Source organism: Lutra lutra, chromosome X, assembly GCF_902655055.1.
Source record: "Lutra lutra chromosome X, mLutLut1.2, whole genome shotgun sequence".
Classification (NCBI taxonomy): Eukaryota; Metazoa; Chordata; class Mammalia; order Carnivora; family Mustelidae; genus Lutra; species Lutra lutra.
In genome coordinates, this window is record NC_062296.1 from 83,834,245 (window position 1) to 83,853,903 (window position 19,659).

Below are 19,659 nucleotides of genomic sequence, written 5' to 3' on the forward strand. Positions count from 1 at the left end.
CCATTTGTTAAATAATTCTGGAAAGAGGGATGTGCTTGGTTTTTTATAATTACTCCATTATAATATACCATTTGTACGTTTCCCATATGGCAATCAAACAAATATTCATTGTCCTCTTATGACTGTTATAATACTAGGTAATATGCGGGCCAAGAAATGGTCTTTTTCAGTGTAAACTCTTACCTTGAAAATATTTGCTATACTGGTATTTTTGTGGTAAATAAAGATTGGCTTGAAGATACTGACAGGAATGAAGTTAAGAGAGTTTTTGATTCTTAAATAGATGTTGATACTTAATGTTTTCCCCCCATTTGAGATTTGATATATTTCATTATGAATCGAAAGGATAATTTTAGCTCATTAGGTAAGGTTTTTGAAAGTTACGTGTTTTCACATGACAAATTTAAAGAATTACAAGTTTTTTAACTTAGTTTTTAAAATTGCTTTTATGTAGGGGCACCTGGGTGGCTCAGTTGGTTAAGCATCTAACTTTGGCTTAGGCATGATCTCAGGGTCCAGGGATTGAGCCCCCTGTCATGGAACTCTGTGCTCAGCCAGGAGTGTACTTGTGTTTCTCCCTCTTTCTCTGCCCCTCCCTCCACTCATGCTCTCTCTCTCAAATAAGTAAATAAAATCTTCTTAAAAATTTCTTTTATGGGGCACCTGGGTGGCTCAGTGGGTTAAGCCGCTGCCTTCGGCTCAGGTCATGATCTCGGGGTCCTGGGATCGAGCCCCGCATCGGGCTCTCTGCTCAGCAGGGAGCCTGCTTCCTTCTCTCTCTCTCTCTCTCTGCCTGCCTCTCTGCCTACTTGTGATCTATCTCTGTCAAATAAATAAATAAAATCTTTAAAAAAATTGCTTTTATGTAAATTTAAAAAATCATCATCTAAAATAAACTACAAGCCTACTTTGAAGAAAACAAACTTTATAACCATCATTAACCTCTTCCCTTTTAATACATGTAGTGCCTAGAATCATGGGTGGTTCCAAGCAGCAGACATTTTCCCATTTCTTATACTAATAGATTTGGAAGCTGTAGTTTTTGCACTTACTGTTTTTTCTTTACAGACCAACTTCAGAGGTGGCCGATCCCAGCCCCACTACAAATCAGGCCTAGTGCAGAAGAGCTTATACATTCAGGCTAAATATCAGCGGTTACGATTTGCCGGTCCGAGGGGATTTATCACTAATAAATTCAGAGAAAAGTTACTGAGGAAAAAAAAGGTTAGTTGCATTATGGTCATTTAAAAGTACAGAGTGACCTTCGAGCTCCTAAATTATTTCTATTTAATGGATGAAGTTTTTTTTTAATTAATTTTGACTTAAGTTACAACCTAGATCCCACAGATGTTCTTACTGCATGATAGTTGAAGACAAAGTTCAAGGAGTGATGGTAATAGAGTTGTGAGACTGTTAATGTTAAAATGCTTTTTGCTATTGTGCCTCAAATACCATGAATATGTCAGCTGTTTGAACCTTTTACTTTGGAATGTCTGTTGTATGATTAATCTTTGAAATGGAAATTCAGGTACAGACTTTTAACTGGTATATTTTAGCCTTATACAATGTGAATCATCTAAGTACCAAAAAATATTGAACTGACTGTATAAAAAAGGGCACGCAATTACAAAATACACTAACTTTTCTTTCCCGCATTCATGTTGTTTTTTATTGTGATAAAATACATATAACGTAAAATTTGCCATTTTAACTATTTTTAAGTATACAGTTCAGTGGTAGTAATTACATTCATAATGCTTTGCAACCATTGCCACATGTGCTAATTCTTAATGTTAATAAAAAGTTTCTTGATAATTTGAATTTTGTTCTCTTTTAGTTGTGGGTTGATTTTATTTAAATGTCATGTTGGTATTTGAAAATGCAGCATAAGTATGACATAAAATTACATTCTATATATTTTAAATGAGAACAGTAGCATTACATCAGTTAATTGAGGCATGTTTGCCAATTTTCTGACTCATTTTTGTTTATTTGGGGCTATATTTTCTCTGAGAAATGTGTGTATATCCATTGTTACTGTTAAATAGTCCAACTGTGTTTTATAAATTTTCTAACTAACTGTTTCCTTAAATATTCATACTTGTGAAACCTTTACACTGAGCTTGCTTAGTGATTTTAGTTAAATTTTTTTTCAAAAGATGTACTAGTAGAATGGAATTGACAACCATTTTTTTAAAGTCTGGAGTTAACTATCTTCCGTAATTTCTCTCTCTTTTTTAAGTTCAGCGTTAACTGTATCTTCTGTAATTTCTCTCACCCCCCAATTTTAACTGAATACTTTTGGCAAAGTTTCTAATCTCACCATGCTTGTTACTCTTGACGTTATTGATGTTAGGAATGCCATTCCTTCTTTAAAAATTGAATGTAATTGGACACATTTTCCCCTCTTGTACCACCTCCCTACTGTCAGATTGAGTTGCTGCTTTTCTTCCTGTCTCGTATGGCAAGTTTATCTGCAGCAGACCTTCTAGGTATTTGTCCCCAGTCACAGCTGGTAGCCTGGCTGTTCACAGGGAAGCGAGTCACTGATTTCCACTCAAGGAGGAAGGCTGAGGCAAGCCTTATTCTCAGTTGCAAGGTTGGGTTTCAGGTACTTGTGTTTCTCTTCCGTTTGCTCTGTGTTCTCTTCTTTTGACTCTATTTTTCCTCCAGTTTTTAGATGACTGGGGGTTCCTGAGTGCTTGACTGTCTGCTTCAGCCCGCAGTTTCTGTATGCTCATTGAACTTGTGCCATTTAGTCTTTCTTTTTTTAGCCTCACTGTGTCCATTTCTTACTGAGCACCCAGTCCTTCCAGACCACAGTGACCACCAGCTTCACTTAACAGCAAATAGAAACCAGACATCAGGCCTTCATCTTAGGACAGAAGAAGTGTGTCCCGGAAGGGCACCTGGGTGGCTCAGTTGGTTAAGTGTCCATCTCTTGATTTTGGCTCGAGTCATGATCTCAGGGTCCTGAGATCAAGGCCCCCATTGGGCTCTGCACCGTACGGAGTCTGCTTGGGATTCTCTGTCCCTCTGTCCTTCCCCCCATTTGCACATGCTATCTGTCTTCCTCTCTCTCTTTGTAATGAATAAAAATCTTCAAAAAAAAGAAAAGAAGAAGTGTGTCCTAGAGGGGGCCACAAGCCGCTATGAGGCTCCAGTCTTTAGGGCCTTGGCTTTTGTATCATCCAAGATGTATCAGTTACATCCAAAATGTAGCATTAAGGTCCAGTGCAGCTCATAGCCTGCCTCCTTTTGCCTTTTGCTGCCATCGAGTGCTTTAGAAGTAGTCCCGACACAGTGCACATTTTAACAGTCAGTGTCTACTACTCTTTTTCTTAGGCCTACTCCTCTGGATGCTACTTCATATGTCTTTGTTGTGTAGCTACACTGACATGGGCTTTTCCATTCTGGCTACTGTCAGTGCCTATAAGCAAGGCGTAAATAGGCTTTTTATAGGTTTGTGTTTGAACAAGGCCCAGCTCTACCAGTATGGCGTGAAATTAGGTACATGAGCTACTTCTAGCACCCTATGTGATGGCTGAGTTCCACATACTCCAACCTTTAGGGAAAGGAATGAGGCATTGGGCATCGCAGGTCTCTGTTTCTGCCAAGGTCTGCAGTAGGGTACTTAAGGCTTACCTGGCCTTCGGGCTGTCCCAGTGGTTCCGTGCGCTCTGAAACCCCGTTCCATGTGTACAAACTGATGACTCAGACCCGTTCATTTCACCTCCTCCTTTATGCCCTGAAGAAAAGAGATGAAGGCTTGGAGTCTTCAGTTTTTTTCCAGTCTTGCTTGCGTCCCCTTTCCCTTAGATTAGGGACACTTGTGCTCAAATAGAGTTACTGAGTGTGAAATGCCATTTGTATCACTTTTCATCTCAAGCTTCTGTATTGGAGAGAACTTTGAAGGACTGTCCCGGAGAGAAGCTATAGTCTGGGCAGTATCTGTGCACTGGTCTGGCTTTTTGCCCTAATAGGGAGTTCATTCTTTTAGTTGTTATTAGATCACCACCTAGATTAATTAAAGATTCATGACCAATGAATTCATCTAGGAGCTGCTTGAGCCTGAGATTAGATATGAACGTACACATTCGTACATGCCTCGTAGTCCACCATGAAGGCTTAATTGATCTCATCTGGACTGCTCACTCCCCGGCCCTGGTGAAATGCCTGGGATGACCCTTCATGGCATGAAAGCCTTGTGATGCCCAAATGTAGTTGGATCTGGTTACTGTGCCATCAGACATGGGCTTCTGCCCTCCAACGGCGAACAGTCTCGCAGAGGAAGGAGATTGATCCTAGACACGCTCCTGGTATGTCTTCCTGTCCTGCTTAACAAGAGCAGTTGTGGCTCCCCAGCTGCCAACAAAGGAGCAGGATTCCCAAGCAGTATTAAGAAGTACGGAAGTGAAATTCTTCCTCCTGATTTATCTGCACTTGTCATTATTAATCCCATTCTGGCACCCAGATTCCCTTTTACTGTGTCACCTTTCTCTTGAATTCTGTGCTTGGGCTAGAAGATGAGGGGGGTGGGAGGCATATCTGTTACCACCTGGAATAAAGCTGGTCTTTTATTCGCAGTCATTCACAAGTGACCCCCTTAAATATCCTCCACTCATCACAAAGTTTTCAGAAACTCTTGAGGGTCAGAATATGTACCAGAGTAGGACAAAGAATGCAGTAAAAATTCATGAAACCACCTCTGAGAACACCGCTTCTGAGAAGGTACTAGCAGTTGTGTGTTCAGTCAGGGAGACCTGGCATTCCTGAGCATCACAGCTGCACTAGCAGTCCTCAGGGGGCCTGTCAGCAAGGTGCGTACCGGAGCGCTGGCCACGGATGCGAGGGAGAGAAAGGAGAACGTGTAAAGACCCTGCAAGAGGGAAGTTAAAGACTGGTATCTGTGGTGCTTGGGCTTGAAAAATCCCTCAGAAGTTGTGGAATGCAAAGATAGACTGGGAGCCAAGATCAGGGGACTCAGCAAGACTCTGTCATGCACCTGCTTTGTCCCTGGAGGGCATCCTCACCTTCAGACATTTCTGACTTCAGGAGCCTCCAGTTTTCCTGTCTACATCTCTGACTTCTTTGTTTTATTTGGTGCTTTCTCTTTGTCCATACATCCTTTAAAAAATACAAGCATTCCCTCGCATTCTTTCTTCTGTTTATTCTTTCTACTTGCTTTAATTGCTCGCAACTCTTCCCAAGGTCCTAGCTGTTACCTCTGGTGATGTCTTTAGCCCTGACCATTCTCCAGAGCTACAGATTTCCAGCTGCCTCCAAGACACCCTCACATGGCTGCCCTGAAGGCACCTCACGTTCAGCATGTTCAAAATCAGACTTTCACTGACACACACTGTAGCATGGGTGACCCTTAAAAACATGATGCTAAGTGACAGAAGTCGGTCACAGAGACCACCTATTGTAGGAGTCCATCTATATGAGACACTCAGAATAAATGAAGCCATAGAGATAGGAAGTAGATTAGCAGTAGCCAGGGACCGGGGAATTAGGAGAAAATAGGGGCATGTGTGTGCCTTCTAACAGGTATAAGGATTCTTTGTGGCTGAGAAAATACTCTGAAACCAGTTGTGGTGACTGATGGTTGCATACCTCTGTGAAGATACTAAAAAACTGTTGAATTCTATGCTTTAAATGGCTAAGCTTTAAATGGTGTGTGAATTCGATCTCAGTAACACTGTTCAAAATAAAATCAAACTCGCTTTCCTCCCTAGACCACTGGTTTTTCCTTGCAGCCAGCCAGCCAGTCTAGAAACTTCTGGTAATCCTCCTGGTTCTCCTTCCTACATCAGCCAGTACAAGTCCTCTGTCCCTCATGACTTCATTCATCTCATTCATTTTCATGGCAGCATATTATTTCCATTCTGTGCTTACATACCCTGAAATTTTGAAAAATTATTTACCTCCTTGCACACTTTTAGGTCAGTTTCTAATAGTATTTTTTTTTGTCATAAGTTTAAATTGTTATAAGGGGTATATATAATTTCTGGCATATAAATACTGAGAGTCTTAACTAAAACTGTTACATCATTCTTTGGAAGCTCTTCAGTGGAACCTCACACCACCAAAATTGATGACTTAACATCATTCACTTTCTAAAATATGCAAACAACCTCTTTTATTGTAAGAAATTTTGTATCATTCCCTTTTTTGCCTTCAATTTGGATTTCATTCTGTTTCCCCCATAGACTTTGATCTTGGGAAGTTTTTATTGATCACCAAATCAAAGTTGACATATAATGTTAATAGATTTCTGTGACTCTTAGGCGTTAAATATTTCCTCTGCATTCAGGTAGCCTTATAGTTGATCAGAGTAGCATAAATATATTACAGGTTTTGTTAAGTATTGATTAGACAAAAGGTGTATTGGAAATGCATATCTCTTTTCAGATAGTTCATGTATTCGCATAGAAATGTTACTTATTGCTAGTAGAATAATGTAGTGTTCTAAGTATCCATTCTAATTCTATTTTTTTTTCTTTTTATAGATGTAAGTCCTGAGAAACTTTGTCTATATGATTAAGTAGATGAGAATGAAAGGACTTTTCTTGTAGCAATGCCACTTGGTTCTTTGGACTCACTGAATTATAGGCCAAAAAAACACTTAGTGATCTGTCATTGAAAACTGTTTTGAATGTTCCTTTGCTGACAGCTCGACTTTGTCCTTCTTCAATTTTATTAAACAGAAGCAAAGAATCAGAAGCCATGCGGCTTGCAGAAGTGCTGCTTACTACTGGCTGCTAGGGCAAGTTCGTTTTCTTGACATCATTGCCAGTATTTCCAATTGCCCTGTTTTGGGGGATCTCCAGGTAATGCAGAGTAGTAAAATTCAGGATAAGAAGGTGTATCTTTCTCATATAGAGTAGGAGGTGAGGGACCAGCCCTAATCAGTTGTGCAGACAGGTTAATTTTGGAAAGTGAACACTGGGAATTTGAAGATCTAGATATTACTTCTTTCCAAACTATCTGTCCCCATATGCTCCTTGGAAAGTCTTCACGTGTCCCTAATGGTAGGCATACCCCAGTTTGATAATTGCTGACATGCTTAACCAAGCCTCTGCTGATGACTTTGGGATAGCTTCCAGGTTTTCTTTATTTTCGGTAACACCACTGGGCACACTGACATTTTGGTACCTTGCCACAGTCTGCCTTTTACTCGTTTCCCCTCTGACCAGAAGTACCTGAAAGGGCCTGTTTACCTACACGCTAGCCAGTTCTCCACGTTATCAGTCTTTGTTATCCATTGTCAATCTAATAGAAGAAAACAGTTCTCATTTTGGTTATTCTCATATTTGGTTCTCTTTCTTTGGTTATTAATGATGCAAGCATTGTTTTATGGGTCTATTGGCCGATTGCATACCTTCCCCCAATTTCCTTATTTCTGTGCTTTGCCAGCATTTCTGTTGAGGGATAGTACTTTTTCTTATTTATTTGTAAGCACTCTTGATTTATTGAGGGTATTAACCTGTCATACATTTTGCTAGTATTTATTTTATGTTTGTCAGTTGTTTATGGTGGCTTTTACATCACAAAACTTATAAATGTTCATGAGTTTATTTGAGTTGGTTCGATAGGGCTTCTAGATTTCTTATCATATTTATCCTTATAAAAATTCCTTATGGTATTTCCTTTAAGTGGTTTTATGGTTAATTTTTTTTTTAAACATATACATATTTATTCCCTTTAGAATTCATTTTTATGAAATAACATGAGCTTAGAATCTAATTTTTTCCCAATGAATCGTCAGTTTTTAAACACCATTAGTTGAATAATTTGTCCTTTCCCCCACTGATTGAAAATGCTACCTTTAGCGTATGCTCCATTCTTACATCTTCCTCATCTTGTCTTTGGAATCTTCAGAGCCTCTAACTTGTTTCCTTGTCTGCTGTGATTCACTTATTCTGTCCATTTGCTACTAGCACAGTTATTGTCCCAGAACACAGATTGAATCATGTCACTCTTAGGCAAACCCCTTCCAAGGATTCTGTTGCCTACAAGAGAAGAGACCAGACTTTATTGCCAGCTCCAGTCCTAATCAGCTGCCTTTCTAAGCACAGTTCTTCATGGACCCTCTGCTTTTTGGAGCATAACAGACATTTTCATGTGCTTGTGTTTGCTGCTGGTGTTCTCTTGCCCAGAAGTAGCCTCCTGATCCTCGTGGTTTTCTTATTAAACCCTTTTTTCCTTTTTTAAAACCTGTTTTCCTTTTAAGACCCACTGTGAAGCCTCACCAGGGCTGCCTCTTGTTCCATTTGGTCTCTTACTGATGCTATTTACCTTCCTGTTTCCCCAAATAGATCATCAGCTCCTTGAGGATAGAGGGTACCTCATCAGTCTTCATATCTTCCCCTTTTTGCCTTTCATATAGCCTGTCTTCAGAAAATGCCTGTTGAGTAGAATCAAGCCTAATCATATATACATACACACGCTCTCACACGTCCATGTATAGCTCTAGAAAGTTAGTGAGTGGTAGCCATTGTGTCAGGGGTCCCCAGGTCCGGTCCCAGGTTTGGTGATTGGCTGGGAGCACTCAGGAGACTGAGCCACGGTGGCACTCACAGCTGTGATGTGTTAGAGTGGGAGCCGCACGGCACATCCGCAGAGGGAATTGGCGCGCAGGGGACGCCCAGAGGACACCAGGTGCAAGTTTCCCAGAGTCCTCTCCCAGTGGAGTCGCACAGGACATGCTTAATTCCTCCCGCAATGCGCTGTGGTAACACATGTGAAATGTTGCCAACCAGGAAAGCTCGTTAGAGACTCGGTGGTGGGGGTTTATCGAGGGCTGGTCACGTGGGCACCCTCGGCCAGTTACATGCCCAAATTCCGGACCCTCAGAAGGAAAGCAGGTGTTCACCATAGACCATATTGTTCGCACAGTTTAGACGTTCGTCCATGGTGCGAATCCTCCCCAAATCTAAGTTCCTGGCTATAAGCCAGGGTCCGACCTTGGAAGCAGGCCTTTGAAAGGATAGCAGTCAGGCATCCTTTGCTGTATTAACTCATCAGTACAACCATAGTTTCAAAGAGCTTAATTTGACAAATGGCAAATGTCTAAAGAGAGGAGGAAAAATCAGTATGTTGGGAATGGCCAGAGAAAGTAGCTAAGTACTTTGAGTTTCACTCTCCTCTTACAGAGGAGGAGGCAAACTGAGTCATAGAGAAGCGCAGGGCATAGAAGGGACGACAGCCGAAGATCTGTATTTGGTGGTAGAGTGTTGAGAGTTGGGTAAAGATAGGAGTGTGCAACTTCTAGAAGGCCTCAAAAGCTGGGGAAAATATGGAGGATGTGATAGAGAAGTAGAACATCCTGCTAGACTGAGGAGAAAGTGCTGTTGAGGAGGATTCCTTGATGAGCAGTGGGTACACAGGGTTCTGGGGAGGAGACGATATTCAGGAAGACCCACGAGGGAGCATTTGCAGTGATACCAAGTGTCAGATTAAGAAGATTTAGACTACTGTGGTGCTCATATATCTAGTTCCAATTCTGCTTAAAGTAGGTTTTCAAATAATTGGAAGAATGGGGGATCAAGCTGAGAGATGGTGTGGGAGAAGCTATGGCAAGGGTGAATGTGATTCAGAATAATTGTACATTTGTAAAAACAAGATATTTCATTTGAAACATTTTTAAGAATTATTATAGTCAGAGTTTCCTTTTAAAGTTGTTAGTAGGCAATGGATATTTGAAGGTCAACATTTATGATTTTTATATTATATAACAAGTAAAGAAATGGGACACAATGAAGTCTACTTCTATTTAAAGGAATGATGTTGACAAAATATATATATATGTTTTATATATATATATATGCATGTATTTTGAACATTTCACTAATTAATCAAAATTGAAAGAAGAATAAGTATTTTCTGTCAGCACTGCCTTTGTTTGGAATTAAATGTTTCCATACTAATGTAAATGCCAAAAAATAAATCAACTTTTAAATTTCTTTCAGTTTTAATAATGTAAGATCCTAGTAAAAGGTAAGGATATATGTATTAATAAATATTTTTAATGTCCCAGAAAAACATACCATTTACCATTTTTGCTCTTTTCTAAGTTGCATGTTATTCTGTCCAGTTTGTGGTTGGTAATTTAATATTTTTGTATAGCATCACAATATAGAATCCACGTTTCATTACCCTCTTTAATCACAGTTTTATTGTTGTGAAATCCTTTTCCTGTGTTTACAGAAGCCTTACATCTTTTTATGTTGTAGGTAACCATCCAAAAGCAAGAATGCTTCCCCATCTCTTCAGTAGCTTTCTCTGTCAGCCAAGCTAGAAGAGTCCATATCGTTTTAAAATTAAAGATACCATATGATGACCAGTTTAAGACTATGTGTGTGTCCCACCAGGCTCTGTGCTTGAGGGGCTAAGTTTTAAGGGTCTTGATTTTTTTTTTAATAATCCCCAGTGAAACTCACCCAAATAGCAGAATGCCTTTTCATCAACTTACTAATACCAGTGTGCTGAGTGTCACATATTTTCTTTGTCCTACTGACTTAACTGTTTGATATCTGCTTTGATGTGTTCTGTTGTTACTTTGCGTCTTTGGGGTTCCACATACCTTTGTGGGGGTCTTGGCTGCAAGTGGTTACTACATAAATTAAAATATTTTGACAATTACAATGTGAAAAAACTCTAGCTCAGATGTTATAACTGACTCTTCTTTTGAAGTCTGTATTTCTTTTGTTTTCTCTCAATAGGAATATGCAAACATTGCCACAGCAATCTAATCTGGAATTATTACATATGGAAACGACACTACAGGATGATACTTGGGAGCATCTCTTTTTGTCAGGAGTTAAAATTGGCACTAAAGCACTAATACTGTAACTTTCTTGATAAAATAACTTTATTTTTCTGTAGTGGAATGCTGCAACTTTTTTACACTTAATTGCTTTTAAATTACAGTATTCAATTTAAAAGTTGTATTAACTACAGTTTCTTTTGCAAAAAGTCTCAAAAGGGCATTATTTGTTGATGCATTTTTCTCTGAGCATGGTTTCATAGAGAATTTACCTGAGTTATATCCAGACATTTATATGTTGGAAGTTTTGCTTATGTAATAAAAACAAAAGTATCTGAATTGTATAGTGTCTGTACGTGAGAGAACTCAAAACAGTGGCCTTATGGTAGCAAATTTTATACCAGATTTTTCTTTTTTCTGATGACAGTTTGGCTTATAACTTGAAATTTTCTTAAGTTTCTGAATATCAAGGCCTATATAATTTATACATTTCATATTACGATATAAGAAGGCACGACAAAAGGTGCTTCACAATTTCCATCAGGTAGTTATGAGTGCACTGAATTTTTAGCAATTGGTTCATTCAGTTTTTTCCACCACTGTTTGCTCTTTCCAATTTCAAAATGCTGTTGTGGAAAATATGTAAAGATTTTGTAATTTATATTCCATCTTACTTTCCCTCAGGGCAAGCTTGTGCATATCATATTTTTAAAGGCTTTTTAAAAATCTGACAGACAAAATCTCATATTTGGAAATTGTACTTTACTACTACAGCATTATACATTTTGCAAGCACATATTATAAAGTGTTTATTTTCAGTTCAGTTGTATTGAGTACCTACTAGCGTAAGATAAAATTGGTGGGATTTTAAATGATGTTTTAGGTCCTGGTACCTTATTTCTCTATGTTTTCTTTGTTCTGCTTAATAATACATATACATTCCCAATTAAACTTTTGTGAAATGTTTATTTGTAATAAAATAAAATACTGTTGCTCCTTCTGCTTGAAGTTACTTGCCAGTTTGTGAGAACATTCTTTTAATTTCATACAAAGGCAGAACTTTTAAAATCAAAGTCTGGTAAGAACTTGATTTCTCATGACTGGATTATGAAAAAATCTCACTGCAAACATTTAACGTTTTTTTTCTTACATATCTTTGTAAGATCGGGCAGCTGTTTCCTTAGTGGGTCAGTAATAAGTGAAGCGAAGAGGACTAGCATTAAAGTTGGCTAATAAGTTTAGGTAGATGGCCTGTCTTAATGCTGTGTACCATCTCTGTAGGTCAGCTTTTCCAGCGTATTTAACATTCCATTTTGGTAAGAAAGAAGTACGTGTGTGCAGTAGTATGACAACTTTCTATTGTGTGAGGTACTCATAACATCTGCCTTAAATTTTAAAAGAATTCAGTTATTCTCATATCCTGGGGGACGCTTATGAGCCTTGAGTATTTAACCATTTGGTTAACACATATTTAGTGCACAGATTCTGTGCTAAAACCACAACAGTGAATAAAAGAACAAGACACTCAGAGCCTGCCTTTATGGTCCAAACAGTCTGATAAGGAAACCAGACATTGAACTTGGAAATGTAACTTGGCACACTGCATTAATTCTCTGGCTATATTTATCATAGCATAGCAAAAAAGGCTCAGACAGTTGACTTGATATTAAAATCATTCCACAACTGACTTCCTCTTTAGGCATATATGAATATACTTTTGGCATTGTCTTAATACGCAAAGCATGTTATTTACAAAAATACCTATTGGTAATGTGGGTGTATTCAGAAAATATTAAATGCAGAAGATTTAAAACCTAAAAAGAAAGGCTTGCTTTATAATTTAGAGTATAAAATAAGGACAGGGAGTGTGTCTGTCTTGTTCACCATAGTATCCCCAACTCCCAACATCCTACCTGACACATGGTAAGAACTCATTAAATATTAGTTTAATGGATGAGTAACCAGTAGAATAAATATATTTATTACAATATAATATAATAAATACAGTTATTTATTAGGAACTAAATTTATTTAGGAACTAAATAACTAATTTGCATGTGGAGGCTGAACAGAAGTTTATCTTATCCTTAGCATTTTTTTCTTGACTGAGAAGAATTTGAACTCTCTAATGCATAAGATGATAGAAGTTTTTTTTTTTTTTTAAGATTTTATTTATTTACTTGACAGAGAGATCACAAGTAGGCAGAGAGAGAGGAGGAAGCAGGCTCCCTGCCGAGCAGAGAGCCCGATGCGGGGCTAGATCCCAGGACTCTGAGATCATGACCCGAGCCGAAGGCAGCGGCTTAACCCACTGAGCCACCCAGGCGCCCCAGAAGAGAAGTTTTGATAAGTCACATGCCATTGCCTTCTCCCCTTCCTCCCTCGTATGGTAGGCTCTTCCCCAGCACTGGGGAGACAAAGATAATATGACAGAGTCCCTCCTCTGAGGAACCTCATAAACTGCTGGAGAAGAGATTCATAAAAACAAAAATTCCAATATTGAGTGTTAAGTACTCTGTTGGACGTATACATACGAAGTTGAGAAGAAGAAGTTGGCATTCCTGGTTGCATATCCCCGGGTCACATTTTCTTTCTTGCTGGTGTCACAAGCCTCAGAAGGCAGTATTCTGCTGGTGGTTTTGCTGGTTTTAAAATGAGATAGTTTGGAGGAAACCGGCTAAAATGTACATGGGATCTCTCCGTATTATTTCTAATAGGTGTATGTATATCTCCATTTATCTCAACATAAATTTCAGTTTAAAAAAGACACCCATAATCTTACCACAGATAAAACTACTATATATATTTTAGAGGCCACATTTTCTTTTTTTCAATTAGAAGAACTATTATATTTACATTATAATAAAGTATGTAGATGCATAATATGGACCACATTTTACTCAACAAATCCTACATATGTGAAGTTTGTTTTTTAAAAGATTGGAGATACTTCCAGGTGGAAGCAGGAAAAGTAAAGCTGGATCAGAAGCTCACCTTCTCCATGATCTAGCAAACTCAGTAATCTGCAGCCCCAGATTAACCAGCAGCAACCATACAAGGAAGAGGGTAGAAGATGCTAATGCAACAAAGTATCCGTGACTTCAACCCCTCCCCTGCCTCCTAAGTAGCGCAGAGTCAATAAACAAAGTTGAGGACATCTTGGTGATGAGGGGCCCCATTATGGACAAAGAGACCAGCAGGGTGGCCAGGCCATGTAGGATAGAGTCAAGGAAGACCCTTGGGAGGATGAAGTCTTTGCTGCTGTCTCAGGACCTCTGCAGAAGGGGAAAGATTCACCAGGACAAGGCATTTCCAGGGTGGCAGAGCAGCCTGGGGAAACCAAAGCCCACAGAATAAGATAGACCTTTGCGTCCAGGGAGCCCTGGTTCTGGACACTTAATGCGAGCCCAGAAGAGAGGGGATACCAGGTTTCCCAACAGAGTTCCAGCAAAAGGAATGGTATGACCTCTGAGTCCATTAAAATACAAAACTAAGATTTTAAAACTGAGGAATACAGTTGTAGAATAGAATGTAAATGTTAAGAATCTTCACAAAGAAAAATTAGCATGCATTGATCAACTAGGACTTGGTGGGAAGGAGTGGGATAAAAAATAAAAACCAACTGCCTCATCTTGAATAGCCAGGTGTCATGTCAAGTTATAATGTCTACGATTGTATTATACAATATAGAAAAAACCTACTGACCGACCTCAAGTTTTTCAGTCTTTTTTTTGACCTTAAATGCACTGGTTCTCAAAGTGTGGTCCCCAGTCAGCGATATTAGCATCACCTGTAAAATTTTTAGAAATGAGAATTCTTGGCCCCACCCCAGACCTACTGAATCAGAAATGGGCTTGGACCCAGCAGTCCAAGGGATTGGACTCCAAGGGATTCTGTTATGTGCTCAAGTTTGAGAATCACTGGCTTAACATATAACTCCTTTGGGAGCCAGTAACCCTTACAGCAAAGAAACATTTGTCTCAAGTTCAGCAGCCCTGCAGTTTCATTTTTTAAGTTTTTTTTCTATAGCATTTAAATAAAATTAACTAAAACCTTTTAAAATAAAAAGTATAGCAATTCCCACCATGAATCCTGTCTGTACCTGTGAATAGAGAGGTCTGGAAACCCGCCCATCCACTGTTAACACTGGCAATTTTTTAAGTGCTTTTCTCTATTGGTCGAATACAATGAACATTGTATTGTTTTTATAAAATAAAGTCATTCCTCTTTTTTTAAAGTGGTAAGGACATTTCATCCTATCCATAGTGTATATCTGTTACTAAAATCCATGTATACAAGTTTTACCGCCAAGGGCTGCGTACTTCATCTTAGGAGGCGTTTTACTCTCTGCCATTCCTCCTCCTACATCATAACATGTGGGTAAGCTTATTTAAGTATATGTTGTGTTGACTTTCTAATAAGAATTCTTGACTTAGGGCCACCTGGGTGGCTCAGTTGGTGGTTCTGCCTTTGGCTCAAGTCACGATCTCCCTGCTTAGGGGAGAGCTGCTTCTCCCTCTCCCTCTGCCTCTTCCTCTGCTTGGGCTCTCTCTCTCTCTCTCTCTCTCAAATAAATAAGATCCTAAAAAAAAAAAAAGAAAAAAGAATCCTTGACTTAAAATATTTGACATACTTACACATAATTTAAGTCATTTTAATACTGTTCTTTTTAAAAAGAAAAGCCTTTTTCTCTGACAATAAAGAGTACATAGAATAGGGACACCTGGCTGGCTCAGTCAGTAGAGCAAGAGACTCTTGATCTCCAGGTTGTGAGTTTGAGCCCCATGTTGGGCGTAGAGATTGAGGTTTTTTTTAAAGATTTTATTTATTTATTTATTTATTTATTTATTTATTTATTTATTTATTTATTTGACAGACACAGCGAGAGGGAACACAATCGGGGGAGTGGGGGAGGGAGAAGCGGGATTCACAAGCAGAGAAGGGAGCCCGATGTGGGACTTGATCTCAGGACCCTAGGATCATGACCTGAGCCGAAAGCAGATACCTAACGACTGAGCCACCCAGGCGCCCAAGATCAATTATTTAAAAAAGTACATAAAAGAGTATGTAAAAAGAGTAAAAATGTACTCATAATCACATTGCTTATATATATATATATATATAATTTATTTTTAAAGATTTTATTTATTTATTTGACAAACGGAGATCACAAGTAGGCAGAGAGGCAGGCAGAGAGAGAGGGGGAAGCACACTCCCCACCGAGCAGAGAGCCCGACTCGGGGCCTGAGCCCAGGACCCTGGGACCACGACCGAGCCGAAGGCAAAGGTTCCAACCTACTGAGCCACCCAGGTGCCCCTGCTTATATATATTTACGTGTCAACCAACATTTTGGTATTTTTTTCATGAGTTTTTTTCTGAGTTTTTTTGGTAGTTGAGATAATATTTTATATATGTATATTCAGTCTTTGCAGGCAGTCACATACATTTTTAAAACATGTTTGTAGTGTGTATGACATTCAAGTTTACATATTTTGGAGGGCAAGGAATAGAATCCCATTCCCAGAAAGCTACAAATGTCTTATGAAATCCTGGAGTATCACGTTAAAAATTTAAAGGGCTCGTTTTTGCTGTACTCATCGTTAAAGACACTAAAAGCTAGATTGTTTCACAGATAATTTTCTGAAGTAAATTTTTGCATCAGATTCTAATCCCTTCTAACGATGTTTAAAATAATATTTAGTAAAGAAGAAATTGACCCGAATGTTATGAAGTTCTTGCTGTTGACAATTTCTGCAAGGGATTACAAGGAACACAGTGCTGCTCGGACTCACGACCCTGAGCTCACGACTGAGCCAGCCAGGCACCCAGAAGTTTCAAGCCCATTTTATTTTAATTTTTCAAAGGATTTATTTATTTATTTTAGAGAGAGAGAGAATGCATGTGGAAGGGGTGGGTAAGGTGGGGGGGCAGAGGGAGAGAAGCAGACTCCCCCGTTGAGCGTGGAGCCTGAGGCAGGGCTCAATCCCACGACCTTGAGATCACGACCTGAGCCAAAATCAAGAGTCAGTTGCTCAACTGACTGAGCCACCCAGGCACCCTGGGCCCCCTTTAAATGTGCCTCACTCACGGGCTTGTATACCTGCACACATGCTCTGTTCAATTTCCATTGTCCCAAGTGTCCTTTCCCTGTATATTCCTGGTCAATTGCTTCAAACCGAGTCTTAAGCCTCACTTTGGTAGCTTTTCCACTCAAGTCTCATTGGGTTAGCGGTCTTTCCTCTGGTCTTCCAGAATGCCTAAACACGCCCCTAAGTCCTTAAGCACAGCGACCAGACCCACAGCCTATATCTCTCTTCCCTCCATCTGGCTCTGTTTGACATAGAGGGGTAACTCAAAAATACTTGTTGAATAACTAAACACCCCCCATATTCGCCAAAACTTTATAGCAACTTCTTGGTATCTGCAGGGGAAAAAAAGTACAAATTTTAGCAACTGGCTTATGAAAAACTTGGAGAGAAAAGCAGTAAGGTGGGCTGCTTTTCAGTCTTATTTACCTGGCCTTACCTCCCAGGAACTCTCCTAGGAACCCTGCTCCATGGCTTCCCGAGGACAAGGAGAGGAAGCATGAAGGGAGCAATCAGACTCTGGCATCTTCTCAGTGTCAGGAGCTAGGCGGTAAGTTGCCCTCAGTGGGCTTTCTCCTGACCCCAACCTTTGACTAATTCTTCCTCCCCAGCCTCTTCCCTCCTTGCCACCAGTTCAAGTTCTACCTATTTTTCTAGCTGGGTGTTTCTACCAAAATTTAATCCATTTATTCTTACATCAGATTCTTAACATCTCAAGAAGGAAGGACGTCTTGTAATTTCCCTCAAATTGCCAGGCTTGGAGGCTACCAGCCACAGAGCAGTCCTCAGCAAATATCATGGGTGTTAAGAAGAGCAACGAAATCTAGAGAACTTTATTTTTTTAGTAGTTGGTCAGTATTGGGGGTGGGAGAGAATCCTTTATGGCTTTCAAGAAGACACGTATGGTGTTATGGTTCAGCTTTTTTTCATCTGTCGTACAATTAGAAACATGATGTTATCATACATGTCAACCAATTGCCTAAAAATTTTTATTTGGAAATAATTTCAAACTTACAGAAAAGTTGCATGAATAGTACAAGGGACACTCATACACCGTTTACTCGGCTTTACCTGTTAACATTTTCCATTTGCTTTATCATTTGTTGTGTGTGTGTATGTGTACAGATATCTATATACATGCACACACATATTTTTTCTGAATCATTTGAAAGTAGATTTCATGCATCATATCCATTACTTCTGAGTACTTCAGTGAGTATTTTCTAAGAATAAGGACATTCTCTTAACCATTGTAGTTATCAATGTTAGAAAATTTACCATGTTAGAGTACTTTTATGTAGTTCGTCATCCATATTCCAAGTGTATTAGTTTCCTATTGCTGCTGTAACAAATTACAACAAACTAAGTGATTTAAAACAACATAAACTTTTATTATCTTAGAGCTCTGAGGTCAGAAGTCTGAAATGGCCCTTACTGAGCTAAAGCTGAGGTGTCAGCCGGGCTGCGTTCCCGGTCAGAATACAGGTGATACCGTGTTCCCCTTAGGGTGTCACAACCACGTCCACCTGTCTCTTGTTGATGATGTTAATTTTATTTATTTATTTTTTTTAATAATTTATTTATTTGACAGAGAGAGATCACAAGCAGGCAGAGAAGCAGGCAGAGAGAGAGAGGGAAGCAGGCTCCCTGCCGAACAGAGAGCCCGATGCGGGACTCGATCCCAGAACCCTGAGATCATGACCTGAGCTGAAGGCAGCGGCTTAACCCACTGAGCCACCCAGGTGCCCCTAATTTTATTTATTTTTTTTAAGTGTTTATTTAAATTCCAGTTAGTTAACGTACAGTGTAATATTAGTCAGGTGTACCACAGAGTGAGTCAGCACTTCCGTACCTCACCTGGTACTCATCAGGACGAGTGCCCTCCTTCATCCCCGTCACCTGTCTCACCCATCCCCTCACCGCCTCCCCTCTGGTAACTGTCAGTGTGTTCTCTAGAGTTAGGAGTCTCTTTCTTGGTTTGCCCCTCTCTCTCTCTCCTTTTTCTCTCTCTCTGTTTAGTTTCTTAAATTCCACATATGAGTGACACCATATGGTATTTGTCTTTCTCTGACTGATTTATTTCGGTTAGCATAATACACTCTAGCTCCGTCCATGTCATTGCAAGTGACAAGATTTCATTCTTTTTGATGGCTGAGTGATAGTCTGTTGTATATACATACCATGTCTCCTTATCCATTCACCAGTGATGGAAACTTGGCTGTTTCCATTATTTGGTTATTGTAAACAATGCTGCTATAAAGGTGATGTTAATTTTAATCACCTGGTCAAGGACTTCTCCACTCTCCTTTTTTTTTTTTTTTTGCCTGCATTAAACAAGCAATCTGTAAGGAGATACTTTCAGTTTTGGAATATGCTGTTCTTCATCACAATTGCCCCCATAGATTCAGTATCTTTCGACGGTTCTTGTCTGAACCAAGCTTTACAATTATGGCTGCAAAATGGTGTTTTTCCAACTCCAGGACTCCCTCCATGCTTACCAGCCGGCACTGATATTTCTCCCATTTATTTGTCTTTATTACTGATAGGGATTTATTCCTACATTTTCAGTGGTCTATGATTCATTATTGTCCTTGATTATTTTACTGTTTAAATTATCCAAACTTTGGACAGTGGAAGCCCTTTTAAGCTGATTGCTGTGTCTTCTACTATGGCCATTAATTATTTTTAGCACCTCCTTATTTGTGGCATAACAAGATGCACCAGGTTCATCTTGGCCATTCCTTGCCTCGGCCTTGAAATCAACCATTTCTCCAAGGAGGCCTGGTTCCTCTTCGTGGGGA

The 19,659-nt window shown here is 39.4% G+C and overlaps 1 protein-coding gene across 8 annotated transcripts in view; it reads left to right on the forward strand.

The window, feature by feature from the left end:
• BCLAF3 (BCLAF1 and THRAP3 family member 3) overlaps window positions 1–11,779 on the forward strand; it is a 60,086-nt gene extending 48,307 nt beyond the window's left edge. For 6 of the 8 annotated variants that reach the window (XM_047715620.1, XM_047715614.1, XM_047715618.1 and 3 more), the window contains 2 exons: window positions 1,069–1,224; window positions 10,728–11,779. In XM_047715620.1, the coding sequence (XP_047571576.1) occupies window positions 1,069–1,224; window positions 10,728–10,757 (186 nt within the window). In that variant the 3' untranslated portion in view covers window positions 10,758–11,779. The other 2 variants (XM_047715616.1, XM_047715615.1) reach the window with 2 other exon arrangements.
• Window positions 11,780–19,659: the final 7,880 nt, after the last annotated feature.